Consider the following 15,737-nt stretch of genomic DNA (forward strand, 5'->3'; position numbering starts at 1 on the left):
AGAGAAACACAGTGGTGTAGAAGCTATGCAAGCAGCTGACCAACTTCGCAGCAAATGAGATGCCAAGGGCTACTGCTTTAAATCATGAAGTGAAAATAAAACGCAAGCCTTCAGAAGTAGTAACTGTCCTTTATTACCCAGGATTAGCCAAGGCCATCCTACATCTCAGCACAAATAAAGTACACGTTTGAAAATCATACAGACTACATATGTGGGGAATTACTCTAACTTTGAAACAACAGCAATAAAATCAAGATAATGAGAATAAAGAAAAACACAGTTGGGGTTATCTGATAATGAGGGCTAAATTCATGATGACAAATCAAGAAACAAGTGTTGAATCACTTCTGATCACAAAACTCTTCCCCTTTGGCCTTAACCGGGATGTAAATCTCTACATCTTTCCATCCTCTAAACAAGGAACTTGGGCAGATTCTGGAGGTGGCGCCGAGAGCTTTTTATTGTGATGATTTTGAATATACTCTATTGCCCAGATGTAATTTCATCCTTGCTTCTCATTTGCAGAAATTACAGCAACCCATAGCACCGTGAATAGACTGGACCTGCTCATTCAATTCCCAGCTGGTCAACTGAGGACAAGTCATAGCCAACAAGCTGCCACCACCAGGCAACTGCACATGGCGGGCCAGTGCTCAGGACTGCACCTGCAGCCTGCCCTCACTGTGAAGTTCTGCTAGCATACCTGGCTCTACTCAGTTCTCATGAAGAATTTCTTACCAATTCAATTCATGATGCAGCAACTCTCCAACCTCCTACGCTTCAAATGGAGTTCTGGAAGCAGCCAAACTTTGCAAGATGATAAGTAGCCCCTCCTAAGACTCACTCTGGAGTGAGCAGCCAGTCCCCTGAACAAAGCCAGACCTAAACATCCACAAGGGTCAGATTCAGGACTCTGAAGATGATGGCCACGTCCCCGTGTCCAGCCTACCAAGGACCAAGACTTTTCCTTTTAAAAGTTCACACTCGGATGAGACTGCTGTCTATCTGTGAATAAGGAACAAGGAAAATCTTCATCGATCATGTCCACAAGCCTGTGACATAGGAACTAGGTTGGAGCAAAGTTGTATCCCACAGTACCATACAGGGAAAGCTTTCCTTTTTACTTTATAAAGTCCTCAAGCCTGAGGTCTTTTTCCTGAAGACCCCAGCTGCGCTGCCAGGTGTGACGCCCCCTCCCATTATCTGAAAAATATCCAGTTCTTTACCTCTCTCCTGTTGCTGACAGCCTTTGTCCTATTTATGGCTCCTCTATAAAACTGTGTACATCAAAGCCACCAAAAATCAAATCAAAGCAACCCAAGACTCTTTGCGACAGGACATCGTCACCTGTTTCGTTCTGGGTCCCACTCAACTCAGGGAACATCTCCTTTCTGTGCTTTCGCAGAACGCACATTTCTCTGAAAGCCCAGCTCCTTCCACAGTGCCCAGCCCCTTTCCAAAGCTACACGCATATAAATTATCCCCAACTGCTCCTGAGGACCACTTCAGCTGAAAACACTAAACTGACGCCAGCAATAAACCAGGATACAGGTTCCTGCGGAAGAACCAGACTCGGGCCAGACTCCGTGTACGTTATCCCGAGGAGGAAAGCAGTTTTAAAGGCAGAAGCGATGATGCTCGGGAGTGTAAGGGAAAAGTGGAGGGAATGGATCAGCACTGTTTCGGCTCATGTAGTCCCAGGTGTTAGAGGAAGGAGGTGTGTGGTCTGAAGGCATCGCCAGGTGCATAAACAACCTCGGGAAATTATCAGAGAAGGCAAAGTATGCACAGGATTGCTGGGGACCGTGCCTCCGGCGAGTTTCAAACATACTTCAAACAGCTTTTCTTCCCCTCCCTGGATCTTGCATGCACCCCCTTGTCTTGGCACCTCATTCCCGTCGCTCCCACCTTCCCTTCTGGGTCCTGCTGGGGGTGACTGTCTCATGCAGCGAAGCCAACAAGCGTCCCCAGCCAAGCCAGGGGCAGCCCCGTCTCAGCCTACCAGGGAAGGGGGCGGAAGCAGGCGCCCACTCGCATGCTCACGGCATCCTACCGCCTGTGGAGCTCGCCTCCTCCAGCTGAGCAGAGATGCTTTCCACCCGCCTCACATTCATCTTGGGAGACGCAAGGTGCGGCAGTCAACTGGCCCCGGGGAGTCTGTGTATGGGTCTGGCACTGGGAGCGCACCGCCGCTCGGCCCCGGGCGTCCGCGATGCTGCGAGCGAGAGCCTCGGCGCTGGCGGTGGACCGGGCGCACCGAGCAGGCTGCAGGTGCCGGCGGAGGCCGGCGGGGGGCGCCAGGGGCCCTGCGCGGCGCTCGGGCGTCGGGGGCGCGCGGGGCGCGGGCGAGGCGCGGGCTGCGCGGGGCAGGGGCGCGCGGGGCGGCGCGCACGTGTGCCAGACTCCCGCGCCCTCCCCTACCCCCTAGCCCACTCGCGTGCCGCCCCTGCCACCTGCTGCCGAGGAATCCTGTGTGCGGTGGAGGTAGTGGTGCGGGGAAAGCCCAATTTCTGGCGCGCGTCAGAGCAGATGGGGCTCAGGAAAACCCGAGAGGGACTTCCGACTGGGTTCAGCGCCTCGCCAAAGTTGCTGCTGATCTGGAGCCTTTGGGAGCCCTTGTTGGGGCGCTGGGGGAGTGGGGTGGGGAGTATCGGAAGGATGCCCTGTTTGACTGAGGAAGGCCTGGAAAGGCAGAGAAGGAGCTGCAAGGATGGCGGAGGTTCAAGAGGCACACAAAGTTAGGCTGAGTTCGAAGGACACCAGAAGAGAAGTGCAAGGAGACGTCCTTCTCCCAAACCGGGCTCCACGCCAAGAACTCCCTCACAGGAAAGTTCCCTACTGAAGCTGGAGCCAGTCATGGGACTTGGCTTGGTGGTGAGAAATGTTTCGAGACGCCAGTTGACATCTTACCTTTCTCAGACGGCGTCCACCGCAGGACTGGCTTTGCTCCTGGAGGCCTCGAAGCGCGTATTGGTGGATGTCTTGTTACTCCTCTCGGTCTTAAATGTGTTCTCAGAGGCGGCCCACACGTCACTTCCGGCGCTAACGTCGTAGCACCTGTGAGTCCGTGTAGAACATTTACATCAGCTGTAGCAAAGGAACCTGCTTCATTGGTTTCTGTGAGGACTTCATTAACTCCATGGATAGAACCTGCTTAGGCCGCACAGTAATCTTCTCCAGGATGAATCCGTACTGCTAACAGAGTGACTAGGAACCACGAATTACAACGAACAGTTTGTGGGTCCTAGAATAAACTTAAGGAGTAAAATGCAGCCATTCAGCCAGTGATGTTTCTAAAGGCCAAGGGAAACTATCAACAAATGAAGGAAATGGGGGACTGGGTCTATGAGGCATAGTCCCTTTTACAGAGCGTGGAAGAATAAAAGCGGCAATAGGTATGTGAGTCCAGGTGCAAGTGAGGGGGCTGAGGGTGTGGGGGTAAGGGTGCAGATGCAATAGGATTTTCAGGCATCACCAGGGAGGAGCAGGAGCAGGAAGAGCGTAACTAGAGGAGCGGCCAGAGTGGATGGGATGCTCCAGTCTAAAAGTCAAGTCAAATCTCTACACTTGCACAACCAATATATTCTCTTCTTAACAAACCTCTGCACTGTCATTTTCACACTTGATCCAAAGTCATGTGCCACCTCTTCCCTCTCCTGGATGACTGTCGTAGCAGGTCTCCTCACTGACATCTTCTCCCTCTGTCCTGAGTCTGCCCAGAAACCACTCACAGGTCTTTCATTCGAACGTTAACCACTAGCCCTGGCTCATCTCAGTTCCATCCTTCACACCTGACAACTTCCAAAGCTGAAGCAGCTTCAGTCATTGGCCACTCATGCATCCAAGGATGAATAACTTATCTGCCCATGTTTTATGATTCTAAAGTAAAATAGTGGCCTACTTGAAAAAAAAACTTGTGAAAAATTACATGAAGCAGCACATGTAAAATGTTTAGACCACATCTTTGCACAGTAAATGCTTAGGAAGTTCTTAAAAAAAAAAAACCTCCAGGCTTTCTTCTAGATCTTTTTCTTTCTCTTGTTTTTTTTTTTAAGATTTATTTTATTTTTATTGGAAAGTCAGGTATACAGAGAGGAGGAGAGACAGAGAGAAAGATCATCCATCCGATGATTCACTCCCCAAATGAGCACAACGGCTGGTGCTGTGCTGATCCGAAGCCAGGAACCAGGAAATTCTTCTTCTGGGTATCCCACATGGGTGCAGGGTCCCAAGGCTTTGGGCCGTCTTCGACTGCTTTCCCAGGCCACAAGCAGAGAGCTGGATGGGAGATGGAGCTGTCAGGATTAGAACCAGCGCCCATATGGGATCCCAGCGCATTCAAAGGCGAGGACTTTAACTGCTAGGCCACTGTGCTGGGCCCTCTTTCTCTTATTATGCCATAAATTCATAGGGAGGAATGGGTTCCAGCAGTTCAGGCTCCTTCCCATTGTTTCTGACACGGTGGGCTGCTAGGAGTGGAGCGGGCTGGTACTTTAGTTGAACCATGTACCTTTCTCTTTGGCTTCTTTTTTTTTTTTCTGAGCATTTTCTTTCACTCATTTCAGGAAGCTGTCTCAGCTCTTAGAATGTTTAATATGCTCAATACGTACCTTTATTTTCTTGGCAAGAATCCCGCCCTTGTTTGTTTACAACAATGCTAACAGCATGCTGGGTAGCACTGTAGACTCTTCTGTTTTTACCATGGAAACACTTATGGGGCACTCCTTTTTGAACAGTACCCATTCCCTTGATGTCTATAAGTCACCATTCTTGTAAATGTGCATGTATGTAGCCGAAGGAGCAATGGCATGTTTCCTAAAAGTCCCGGAGCACATGGAACGGGGCCCCTTTTCCCTCTTCTTCCCTCTCTTCCCTCTGTGTTCCCCATCTTGGCGAATTGCAGGAAGATGGCCAGAAAGTTCTATCATTATGACACTTAGTTATCACCATTACCCTTACCACCATATGCTGTCATGATGAACTTATTAAAGAAGAGAAGGTATTATTGTGTTCACAGGTGGGTCTCCCCAACTGTTCTTCATAAGGTGAGAAGTAATATACCACTTCCTTCCAGCCACAAAATATGCAGAATGCTTTGCTGGTTCATCTTCCCCTTCTTAGCTAATGAATATTCATCTATTTTGGCCTTGCTAGGTATCTATTTTTGAACTAGTAAAGAAAGCAACAGAGTCATGAAAAAATTTCATGACATGACATTTCATGACATTTCACTAGAGAAACTTACAATATATTGAATTTCCAAATTGCATGCTACCTTGGATGCTATGAAGTTCATAACCTCCTTATGCAAATCCTTGGTCATTGCCAAACATCCCAGGGAGAAAGCGTCATATTTGCTGCCACTCTAATGCTTCAAACTGAAGTCCATGGCACTGCTCCTTTTCTTCTCCCATCTCATTATGGCCTCTGCAGAGGTCCCAGTTATAGAGAAGAAATTTACATACTCCATGGCCATGCCACCCGTGTGCCTCCCCCAAAGCAAGGCCTCAAAGGCAGACACATGCAAAGACGTGCATCTTGTATGACGCATGCTAGGCTGCTGCTCATGTAGCACGAATGCATATTGTCCTCCCAAAGAATCATGTCAAAAAGTGGGTACAAAAATACTAAACTCAGCTTGAGCCAGTTACCATCTCCGATTTCTGTGAACATTATCCCACTTAATCTTGAGAAAACATAATGAATCAAGCACCGTTATCAATCCTGTTTAAGGAAGAAATTAAAGTTCAGAGAACTCTTTCGTTAACTTTATCAGTACTCATCATTATCTCTGGGATTTTAACCCAATATTCTGATTCACGAGCCTCCAACAGAATAAATACGCTATACCCTCACCCTGGCGCAGGATTTAGATGCTTCACGCTGTGAAATATCACAGTCCTACATCCTCTGAGCTTTGGCTCCTCACCTGAAGTGGAACTTCTGCTTCACAAGGTCATTGCCAGGATCAAATGAGGTAATTGAAGTGAAAGCTATATGTAAACCTCAGGATGCTGCCAATGCACGCAGAATCATTTTATGATCGTGTTGACCTTTTGTTGCCTGTTCTTTTCACGACCTGGTCACTACAGTTCATTACACGACTTCTCACCAGTGCTTAAACTCGAGTAGAACATCTAACACTTCGTATGTATCCAATGCTTACTGGGCTCCATGTCCTGTGTTGTTGAACTATGCATCATAATATCACTTTCTACTAAAATGAGTCATTTCTTAAAATGAGATAATTTTACTCTGATGTTCACATGGGCTGAGACTCAGAAGTTAAGTTCCTACTCAGATTTGAATCCACATTCACCTGATTACAACACCAGCTATTTCAATTGCATCAGAATGACTCTCAAATTTTAGCAGGCATAAGGAGCACCTGAACAGCTGGCTTAAAAATACCATGATCTAGCCTCTCAGGATGAATATACTGAATGTGGAAGAGAGTTCTTAAAACTGAATTTTAATCAATGGACTTTATGTTAAAGCAGATTAGGTTTTCAGGAATATTAAAAAGGAAGGACACAGGATTCCCATGTTTCCTCACTTCAGCACTCCTTCCCCTCCAGAATTCTCCACCCAGAATTCTCTATTATGAACATGTTGCTCTATTTTTCTACAACTGAAAGCTCCCTAGTTCATTATTCCTAACTACAGTCCATACTTCATGGGCATGGTAGTCATAAAGGAGGATGTGTTGAGATGGCTCAGAGGAAGAGTCATGTGAGGACAAAGCAGCCAATTGCAACCTCAGAAGACGGTGCTCACCAGGATCAGAACTCTCCTGACATTTGGCCATGTTCTTGTAGCCTCCAGAACTGTGAGCAGCTGAAGGTCTGTTGTAGAAGCCATGAACGCTATGCTACTTTGTTTGGAAACCCAGACAGATTAAAACCTACTCTAAATCAGTTCTCTGCAGTTTACCCCCATAGACAAACCTGCTTTGTTTCAGGGTAGATCCTTTCTAAATGCCTTGTTAAGTTTCAAGCAGTTAATACACTGGTCTTCTTATTGCAAAGGTCTGTGTCATTCCAGACCTTTCTGTATGTTAATAATTAAACAACTTGTCTACCTTAAGATCACTCCATTAAAATCAATAGTAATGGCCCATGATGCGCAAGGAATGAGGCAAACAGTTCACGACAAGAAGGTTAAGACTGAGTTTGCTGTAGGACTCTCCTGATCCGTCCCTCTTTTGATCTTCACAACTCTAAGTTAATGAGGTCGGATTTTATTATTCTCATCATGCAGACACAGGGACCAAAGCCTCTGGAGATTAAGTGACTTGACTCAGATCCTCACAAAGCCCACGGGACACAGGCAGGTCAGAGACGTTCATCATCTGACATCTCTCAGCCCTTGGTTCTGTAGCCCTGCCAAGTTTATATGAACTGGAGTACTGCCAAAAGAACTAATTCTCCTAGCACTAAAATTCAGATTTTCCCTGTAACTTCGTTTTGTGGGATAAGTTCATATTATAAATGTAAAGTTATCTCACTTAAGCTGCATTCCTCTTGACTTATGGACTACGAGAAATCCACTGGCTGTATTCTATGAGGCAGGAGAGCTGATTAGGGGATTTGCTTCAGGATGGAGATTTAGTTAAACTAATCAAAGAGTTTTACCACAACTTTAAGTCGATATCACCAATGAAACGAATGAGGACAAGATTTATGTATATTTCATATCTCTAGATTCTAAATTTGAACCATATGGTCTAATTGGTAGCTAAATACATTAGGTTCTAAATCATTCTATGACTCTCATCCTTGTATTTTCTTTAATTGCTCGTTATACTGCTTGAAGACTAAAAATAGGTCCTTGGGAAGAAGCTGTTAGCTTATACATCAACAGATTGAGTGAAACCATGCGAAAACAAAAATTATTTCACTGTAACTAAACAAATCTACCTCTGAAATATAATTTTTATCTAAAAGTTGGACATAGCTGAACACAGTTCTAAATCATTTGTTTTCTTCAAATATGTGATTGAAAAAGATGTCTTTAAGAGACAGAAAAATATTTCTTACGCATGTGTAGTCCAAAAATATTATATTAGTGACAAAAATGTTGTAAACATTTAAATTTTCATTATTTTTTACATTGCATTGATTTTCTTCAATTTACTGTTTTAAAAGTAATAAAACTAAAATTACGCAAATTAAAAATGTTACAGGGACACTAAGAAACTATGCCTTCAGATTACTGCAATATTCTGAGCCAGAATAGTTCAGCTAGATTCGTCAATATGTTTGAATTAAGTAGTGACACTGCCATGCACACACTTGTCACAGCAGATGAAAAATGCGATGCTCAGATTCAGGTGTAACAACCTGACAGCAACATAACAAAAGACAGGAAAATGAAGACTGAGACCTTCAAAATTCCAATGTCATGGGGTTTTTCAAAAGTCCATAATGTTCGAGATTAATGGATGGTGTCAGATCATGAAAACCAAACTTAGTTGTGCTGGAAAGTGCTCAGTGTGTCTAGCCAGTCCCTGTAAAGATGCATTGAGTGGGGAAAAGGAATGCGTTCTTTAAGGAGCCAGTAGTCTAGGGTTGGACCCATGAAAATAAACAACCACCTGTACTAAGGGAGCGTGCTGCTTGAGAAACTTGCACCATGTATTTTGTGCCTGTAAACTTCTCTAACCTTTGGAGCTCCAAAAAGGCTACCATCAGTTTATCTGTATGAGAAATCTCCCCTAAACATAGTGGCTTAACATTTCAATCATTTATTCAGTTCAAAAGTTCTATGTCAATTTCAGCTGTACTCAACTGGGCTCATTTATGCATCTGTGGTCAGTTAGCGGTAATACAACCATTTCACATGTATCACAGGTGGCTCAAATATCTCCCTCATCAGCTAGAAGACTTGCCTGTGTTGTTTTTAATCTGACAATAACTACTGAGTTCTTAAGAGCAGCAAAAGTCAGCAACCCCAGGCTCAGCTTACTTACAAATAGAAATTAACAAGACTGATGTGCAACCAAGGCAAGGTTTACTGAATGCTAATGCTATAAACTCACAGAATCAGCATGCTAACAGAGTCAGCAAACTGGCTCCTCAATGGGAGCTAAGTGAGTATTTTTATGATGTTGGAGAGGTATGGTGTTTCTTCTGTGGCACAAAACGCTTCAGTATGTACCTAGTCTGGAGTTCTACCTCAGCTCCATCAGTGCACAACCTTTGGGTTTGCACCTAGTTCAGTGTTCTGCACAGGTGCTGTTTTCCTTGGCATGCAACATACTCAAAATGGCCTTATTGGGAACTACCCCAGAAAGGTCACATACTAGATGCAATGGGTTGTTCTGGGCATGCTTTCAAGTTGTCAGATAATAGGTGATCATTTTTAACTAGTATCTGGACACTTTTCACTACAGGTTATCTTGGAGCTATAATAGATATGTAGTCACGTTGGGAAATACACATGTGACAGGTCAGGAGGCTCTTGATTTTGTGACTCTTGTTTCTATCCTATCTCATTCCTCTACAAGAGAGTTCATCTGCTTGTTCTTAAGCAGGTTGGGCCAAATATTTCTTCGGCAGCTCCCTGCTAAGAAAAAAAGAAATTTGAACCACAAACCCTAAATCCTACCTTACAAACCCTAAAGGTGTAAAAATCACTTGCTGAGTGTTCTAGTGGCCTATAGGAACTTGATCTTCTGATGGGGGAATGAATGAGAAGCACGGAGCAAACATGCATCATGTGGGCATGTTGGAGCCTTGAAGACTGCTTATGAAGGACTATACTGTTGTAATAATGTAGGGGGGATCAGTGAGGAGTGAGGTCTTGGCAGGGGGAGCGTGAAATCTCAGAGCCTATGGAACTGTATCACAAAATAAATAACTGTTAAACACAAGGGCCAAAGATTAAATATCAGGATATTAGTTAGGAGTTCAATGAGAGGTACAAAATCAAGCAAAATTGGGGATGGCATCTTTCATGATTTCAATAATCACGGACAGCATGCCTGTTAGTTATACAAATCAGTGAAGCCAACTCCTCTTCATGGATTTAATATCCACCTCAACTTCACCCATGGTATCTGCCCACGTGTAGCAACAGGTGTTGGACAGCACACAATTCACCCTGCTATCATACAGACCGTTTAGGGTTGGGTGATTATCTGACACTATCTTGGCCAGGAGTACAGCAATGCTTCCAAATTTTTGATGACCAACATCAGATGCTAGAATCTCTAAGGACTTAAATTTTGGTTGGCTACTTTTCAGTGAAGTTTTCCCTCTTGTGGAAAAATTTAGGGTTTGGTTTATTGAGGGTTTTCTAAAATTAATTACTTTATCTTATGATACAGTTCCAAAAGCTCTGAGACTTGCAACCCCCTCCATCTACTGATTTCCTCTATTTTATTACAATAATGAGGTCTTTTAGAAAACAGTCATAAGCTCATGGTTCTGCTATTTAAGTGTATCCTGAGATTGTATGTATGTCTTTTATACTCTGAATGGCCGACCTGGGTGAGATTACAGAAGGCTGGTGACAGATTCTCATTATAAGTGGGTCTCTTTTAAACAGGCACATTCCCACCAAGTTGAGATGCTCTGCAAAGTATTCCCCAGAACTCTTTCTGGTTTGTTCATATTTGATCAGATCTTACAGTCAGTAATCCTTTAATTTTTTCTTAGTATGATTCCTTGGAGCATCAGTGAGTTTGATTAGGGGAACAGTGGACTGGGGCCACTCAGTTGGGAAAAAAAAATATGTAGTTTCTTTGGTACCTGCCCACTGTCATGTGGAATGTAAGGGGTAACGAGATATGCAATTTAGATCCATGGACCCTCTCAGAAACTTCTCATTGAAACAGGAAGTCAGATCTAAGCACAGGAAGGAAGTAATTTGGACATTAAATTCAATATCGATGGCAAAGTCAGGAGCAAAGGCCACTGGTGTTCATCTAAATACCGTTTAGTTTACAAGTGATGCTGTTGTGGGAACTGGGACATTAAATGTCTAGCTGTCTTCACTGGGGATGTTTATGATACATCCAAAGTGAGCCAGGTTGTTTCCTTCAGACACAGTGTGAGATAAACTGACAAATTTTGTTTCTTAGGGGACTCTCACAGCAGCAGCCAGGAGGCTTTACAAGAATTGTCCAATCAATGACCATTTTAGACCCAGTAAGTGCACTAGGGTTTGCCTACCAGGGAGCACCTGTTTAGAAAGAGACAATGTCCGTGATCACCAAGAAGGCAGGCTTGCCCACAAGGTTGCCAAGTCCTTCCTTTTCTTAAAGAGGTATCGCAGGTCCTCTGCTGGTCCACGGCAGCAGATAGATCCTTTGGAGGGGTGGAAGAGTTTAGTTGAAGAGGTGGCCTCAGCTGTAAGGATCCTTCAAGTTTTACTACAGGGCAGGTGGCCATAATCTCTTAGCAGCATTATTTCCATTTTCTACATAACTAGTCTTCAGGGGTCCTTTTACCAAGGTGGTTGGATCTGGGTAGAGGAAGATGTGTATCTTCATAAAGAGCTGGTACCACATGGTTTCTACATTCCAATCTGTTCCTGTTCTAGAATGACTACATGGTATAAGGTCTGGTTCAATTTGCTATCTGTGAAGAGTTCATTGTTATGTACGAATCTGAACTAGATCATTTAAAGGAGTTGTTCTCAGCTTCCCCTGGTTACAGTGTGCTATGAGAAACATTTTGGCCCATGGCCTGTGGGTTTCTTGGAAGACCTTAATTACAGTTTTCTTAAGGTGTGATTTGATTTCTTCAACTTTTCCAGAGGACTTGGAGTTTTTGGAGTCATGTAATTTACAGTGTATTCCTAGAGAGACTGAGAGAGTATGGGAAACAATGGCTAGAAAGAAAGGCCTCTTATCAATGTGGAAGGATTTGAGAAGTCTTCATTTTGGAGGGGTATTCCATCTTCTATAGTCTTCTCAGCAAGTGTGGGGAAGGCATTTCCCCATCACATGAAGATATTGCTATACAGCAGAAGGCACTTGAATCCAGATCTAGGAGGCAACTGAGTCAAATCCCTCTGTCAAACTTGTAGGTATGTCCTCAAGCATTGAATTACATCACACTGGGTTGTCTTAGGGGTCATTGCTGGCACAACTTGCCAAGGGATATCTCAGGACTGTAGAGTGTATCAGGCCAATCCTCAGCCAGCATGCCATATGGGTACTGGTTCATGTCCCAGCTTCCCCACTTCTCATCCAACTCCCTAGTAATGTCCTGAGAAAAATGGCTCAAGTCCTTTGGGCCCTGCACCCACATGGGTAACCTGGAAGGAGCTCCTAGCTTCTTGCTTTGGACTAGCCAAGCTCTGGCCACAGCAGCTCTTTGGGAAATGAACCAGCATACACTCTACCTCTCTCTCATTCCCTCTGTCATGCTGACTTTCAAGTAAAGTCAATAAATCTTTTTAAGAAATGTCCAGTATCTCCTAATTTATGATCTTCCTAAACCTTTTGCCCTATAAAGACTCCATGGACTGGTTTGTTTCAATAGGGAATCTCTCCCACAATGGGTGGCAACAGGCAGTGTTTCATGAACTTGTTTGTCTACCACAGAGATAAGAATGCAATAGGTTTCAATGCATCACCTGGTATCCTCCTCATCACATCCCAACTTGTTAGCCTTCCTGCATCATTGGGAGCTTAGAAGAACAAATATTCGAGGCTAACACCTTTTCAGGCTCCTGAAATTGAACTTCCAACTTAATAACTTTAACTGTCTAATTGTCTCCCTAAATCACACTGTACCTACCCCGTTGGTGAGCCTTGAGGTGACCAATCTCCAGCTACTGATAAAGTTGATCTACCTTTAACAGAAGCAAAAGTAGGTCTTTTTTTTGGGGGGGGGGGGAGTTATGGGCTGTTAAAATTCCTCTTTTATAGAACAACATTTTAATCCATACCTCAAAACCATGTAACAACTAATTGCTTAATCTTGTCACAGTCGTAAGGCAGGAAGTTGATCAACGTTGTCATTTGGGTAAGGTTTCAGACAGACGCCCCCACATCTGTTAGACATCAGTTCAGTCCTTCAAGGTATAGGCCACCCTCTGGACTCCTTCCTTTGTAAAAGTGTTATCACTGGTACACCATTCAAAATCCAGGTTCTGTGAGTCCCTGGTGGCCTAGTGGTTAGGATTCGGCGCTCTCAAAATCCACGTTCTTAGGGACTCACCCAGATGCAAGACCTGGAGGAGTAGGTTTGCTCTGTAGTGTCAACACACATGCATACCTGGAAGGGGGATGTCCAGGCTTGGAGTAGACCTTTAAAGTAAGATTAGGGGTGCCTAGTGGAAGAGCTTACTTTTGAGTTTTCCTCACACTGGCCTGGGATGTCTAACCTTCATATGTTGCAATTGGATACACTGAAGTGTTTGTGACTCTATGAGTTATTCCAGTGGTAATTTAGAGAATTTGCTAACCAACGAGGCCGTGGTAGCTACTGCTCTGAGGCAACTAGGCCATCTCTGAGCCACAGAGTCCATGCGATTTGCAAAGTAGGCCACCCGTCTCTGGATAGACGCAGGCCTTTGAGTCAGAACTTCTAAGGTGATTCCCAACCTCTCATACACATAAAGAATGAATGGTTTATCTAAATGTGGACTCTCAGATCTGGGACCTGGTCCAAAATTTTCTTTAGGACGTCAAACATCTCCTGGCATTCTGAGATTCAGTACAGAGATTTTCTTTGTTCAGCTTTTGGTGCCTGTTACTGGAGTTTTGCCAGTAAACCAAATTTTTGGTCTACATACACCAGAGATGATACCATTCTCAGAATCCATGTAGATATTTCCTGGTTTGGAATGTGATAGGAAAATGATACTTTTTTTCTAGGTGATAAACTAAGGCTCAAGCCCCTAGAGCAAGCAGGGCTGTCCCTCTCTTCCTCTCCTGCAATGGGAACTGTGGTGGCACCCCCTACTTCTAGTGTGCTCTCTGCTGCGTGCCTGATACCCTGGAATTTAGCAATTTCTCTTGAAATGGCTGTTTTGCTAAAGCAATCAAAAGTTATGCTCATATCTTCTGCCTGTCTCTGTTGTAATAAATCTTGAAGGCCTTCTTGACCAAGACAGAAAATGGGATTTGAGGTCATACCTCTATTTTTAAAATTTTTCTCTAATTTGCAGAAGTGACTAAGAAGATGCATAGCAAGTATGTTCAACTCCCAGTTAATCAAGATATTTGTTGGTATATTTCCTAAAAGCATCTGCAAGCTGACACATAAACCTTGGTTCTGTTTCTTTTCATGAACAGTTTCCTTAGCATGGTCTTATGAACAGACTTTCATCCCTTCTTGCTCCTAATTTACTCAGAGCTGGCAGTGTATACCTACATTTGAAGACGGTCACATATTATACTTGGAATACTTCACTGAATGAGTCCTGCTTCGACAGTAGGTTATCTTTGTTCACCATTTTCAAATCTCTTTTTGGAGGCATATTTGCTACTGTCCCCATCTGCCTGAGCTTATCTTAAAACCATCCCGATGCAAGGAACAAAGAGAGAGACTACTTTTGATAGGGAAAAATTAGAAAGTCATATTGCAAAAAAGTTCTTGTATTATCAGAATGTTTGTGTGTCCCCAAAATCCACATGTTGAAAGTCTAACTTCCAGTGTATGGTATTAAGAGCTAGTGCCCGCAGAATGTGACTGTGGCATGGGGACAAAGAACTATGGAGATTAGGGCTATGATGAAAAAGATTCTGAAGAACTAGATTATCTTTGCTGCCATGTAAGAACAAAGGGGAAAGGCCTCACCTATGATCATGGAAGCAGGCACTACCCAGACACCAAATCTGTCAGCACTTTGATCTTGGACTTCCTAGTCCCAAAAGTGTAGAAAATAAACGTCTCCTGCTTACAAGCTGGTTAGTTCATAACATTTTGTTCCTGCATCTTTAATACAAAGATGGGACGGTTCTAGATAAGAGCAGAGTTTGTGACTCCCTTCTCAACATATGCCAGCAAGATAATATTAATATGCCTGAGAAGCACAGATTACAAGGTTGCCACAAGTTGATGCAACTAGTATAATACAAAGTAAAAATACAAACTTGGTGGTTGGGTTCTATGGCCACTAAGCTTTTTTGCTATAATACATTACAAATGGCCAGAAAGCTGATTCAGCTGTGGCAGGAATCTCTTCAAAAAAAACCCCAAAATCTTGAATACTAGGAACCATTCATAGCTAAACTTATGTTGCTTCCAAACCGCAATGACCATGGAGAAAGGACCTGTAATGAGACCACATATGCAACATATTGGAAATTGGCTAAGCCAATGGTGCCTTCAGGGAACTGCGAATAGTCCTATGAGCTGGAATATTTAGAAGTCATGTTCTGTGGCAGGAAAGGTGAATTTTAGTCAAGATGTGACTTTAGGATCTGATTAACATGACTAGTGCAGAGAAAGGTTTCAATCTGGCAGCCTTGAGGAGAAAGAAATAGAGTCACACAGCATTGCAAGCAGAGGGCATCATTTGTTGGGGTTTTATAGGGACCATAAAGTACAATTAACTGAGCTGACATAGAGGTGCTGGGGATAAACAGAAGATACACTGGAAAATGCTTCCAATACAGGACAGAATGACGCATATATGCAGCAGTGGAAGAGTAAGGATGGTGCCCAGGGTACTGACTTACAGGTTGCTGGGCTGGTAGTACCAAGGAAGTTACAGGATAAAAGCATCCCAGAGGAAGAAACACCTTCTCATTTTCATGTAGTAACTGATATATT

At 43.8% G+C, this 15,737-nt stretch overlaps 1 protein-coding gene across 2 annotated transcripts in view; it reads right to left on the bottom strand.

The window, feature by feature from the left end:
* The window catches only part of KCNIP4 (potassium voltage-gated channel interacting protein 4), an 889,621-nt gene extending 887,350 nt beyond the window's left edge, over positions 1 to 2,271 (bottom strand). Inside the window, exon 1 of one of the 2 annotated variants that reach the window (XM_040965949.1) lies at positions 2,054 to 2,271. In XM_040965949.1, coding sequence (XP_040821883.1) covers positions 2,054 to 2,114 — 61 coding nt within the window. In that variant the 5' untranslated portion in view covers positions 2,115 to 2,271. The remainder of the gene's footprint in view (positions 1 to 2,053) is intronic. The other variant, XM_040965954.1, reaches the window with a different exon arrangement.
* Between the last annotated feature and the right edge of the window lie 13,466 nt (positions 2,272 to 15,737).

This window comes from Ochotona curzoniae, unplaced genomic scaffold (assembly GCF_017591425.1).
Source record: "Ochotona curzoniae isolate NIBS_2020 unplaced genomic scaffold, NIBS_Ocur_1.0 scaffold_4505, whole genome shotgun sequence".
NCBI lineage: Eukaryota > Metazoa > Chordata > Mammalia > Lagomorpha > Ochotonidae > Ochotona > Ochotona curzoniae.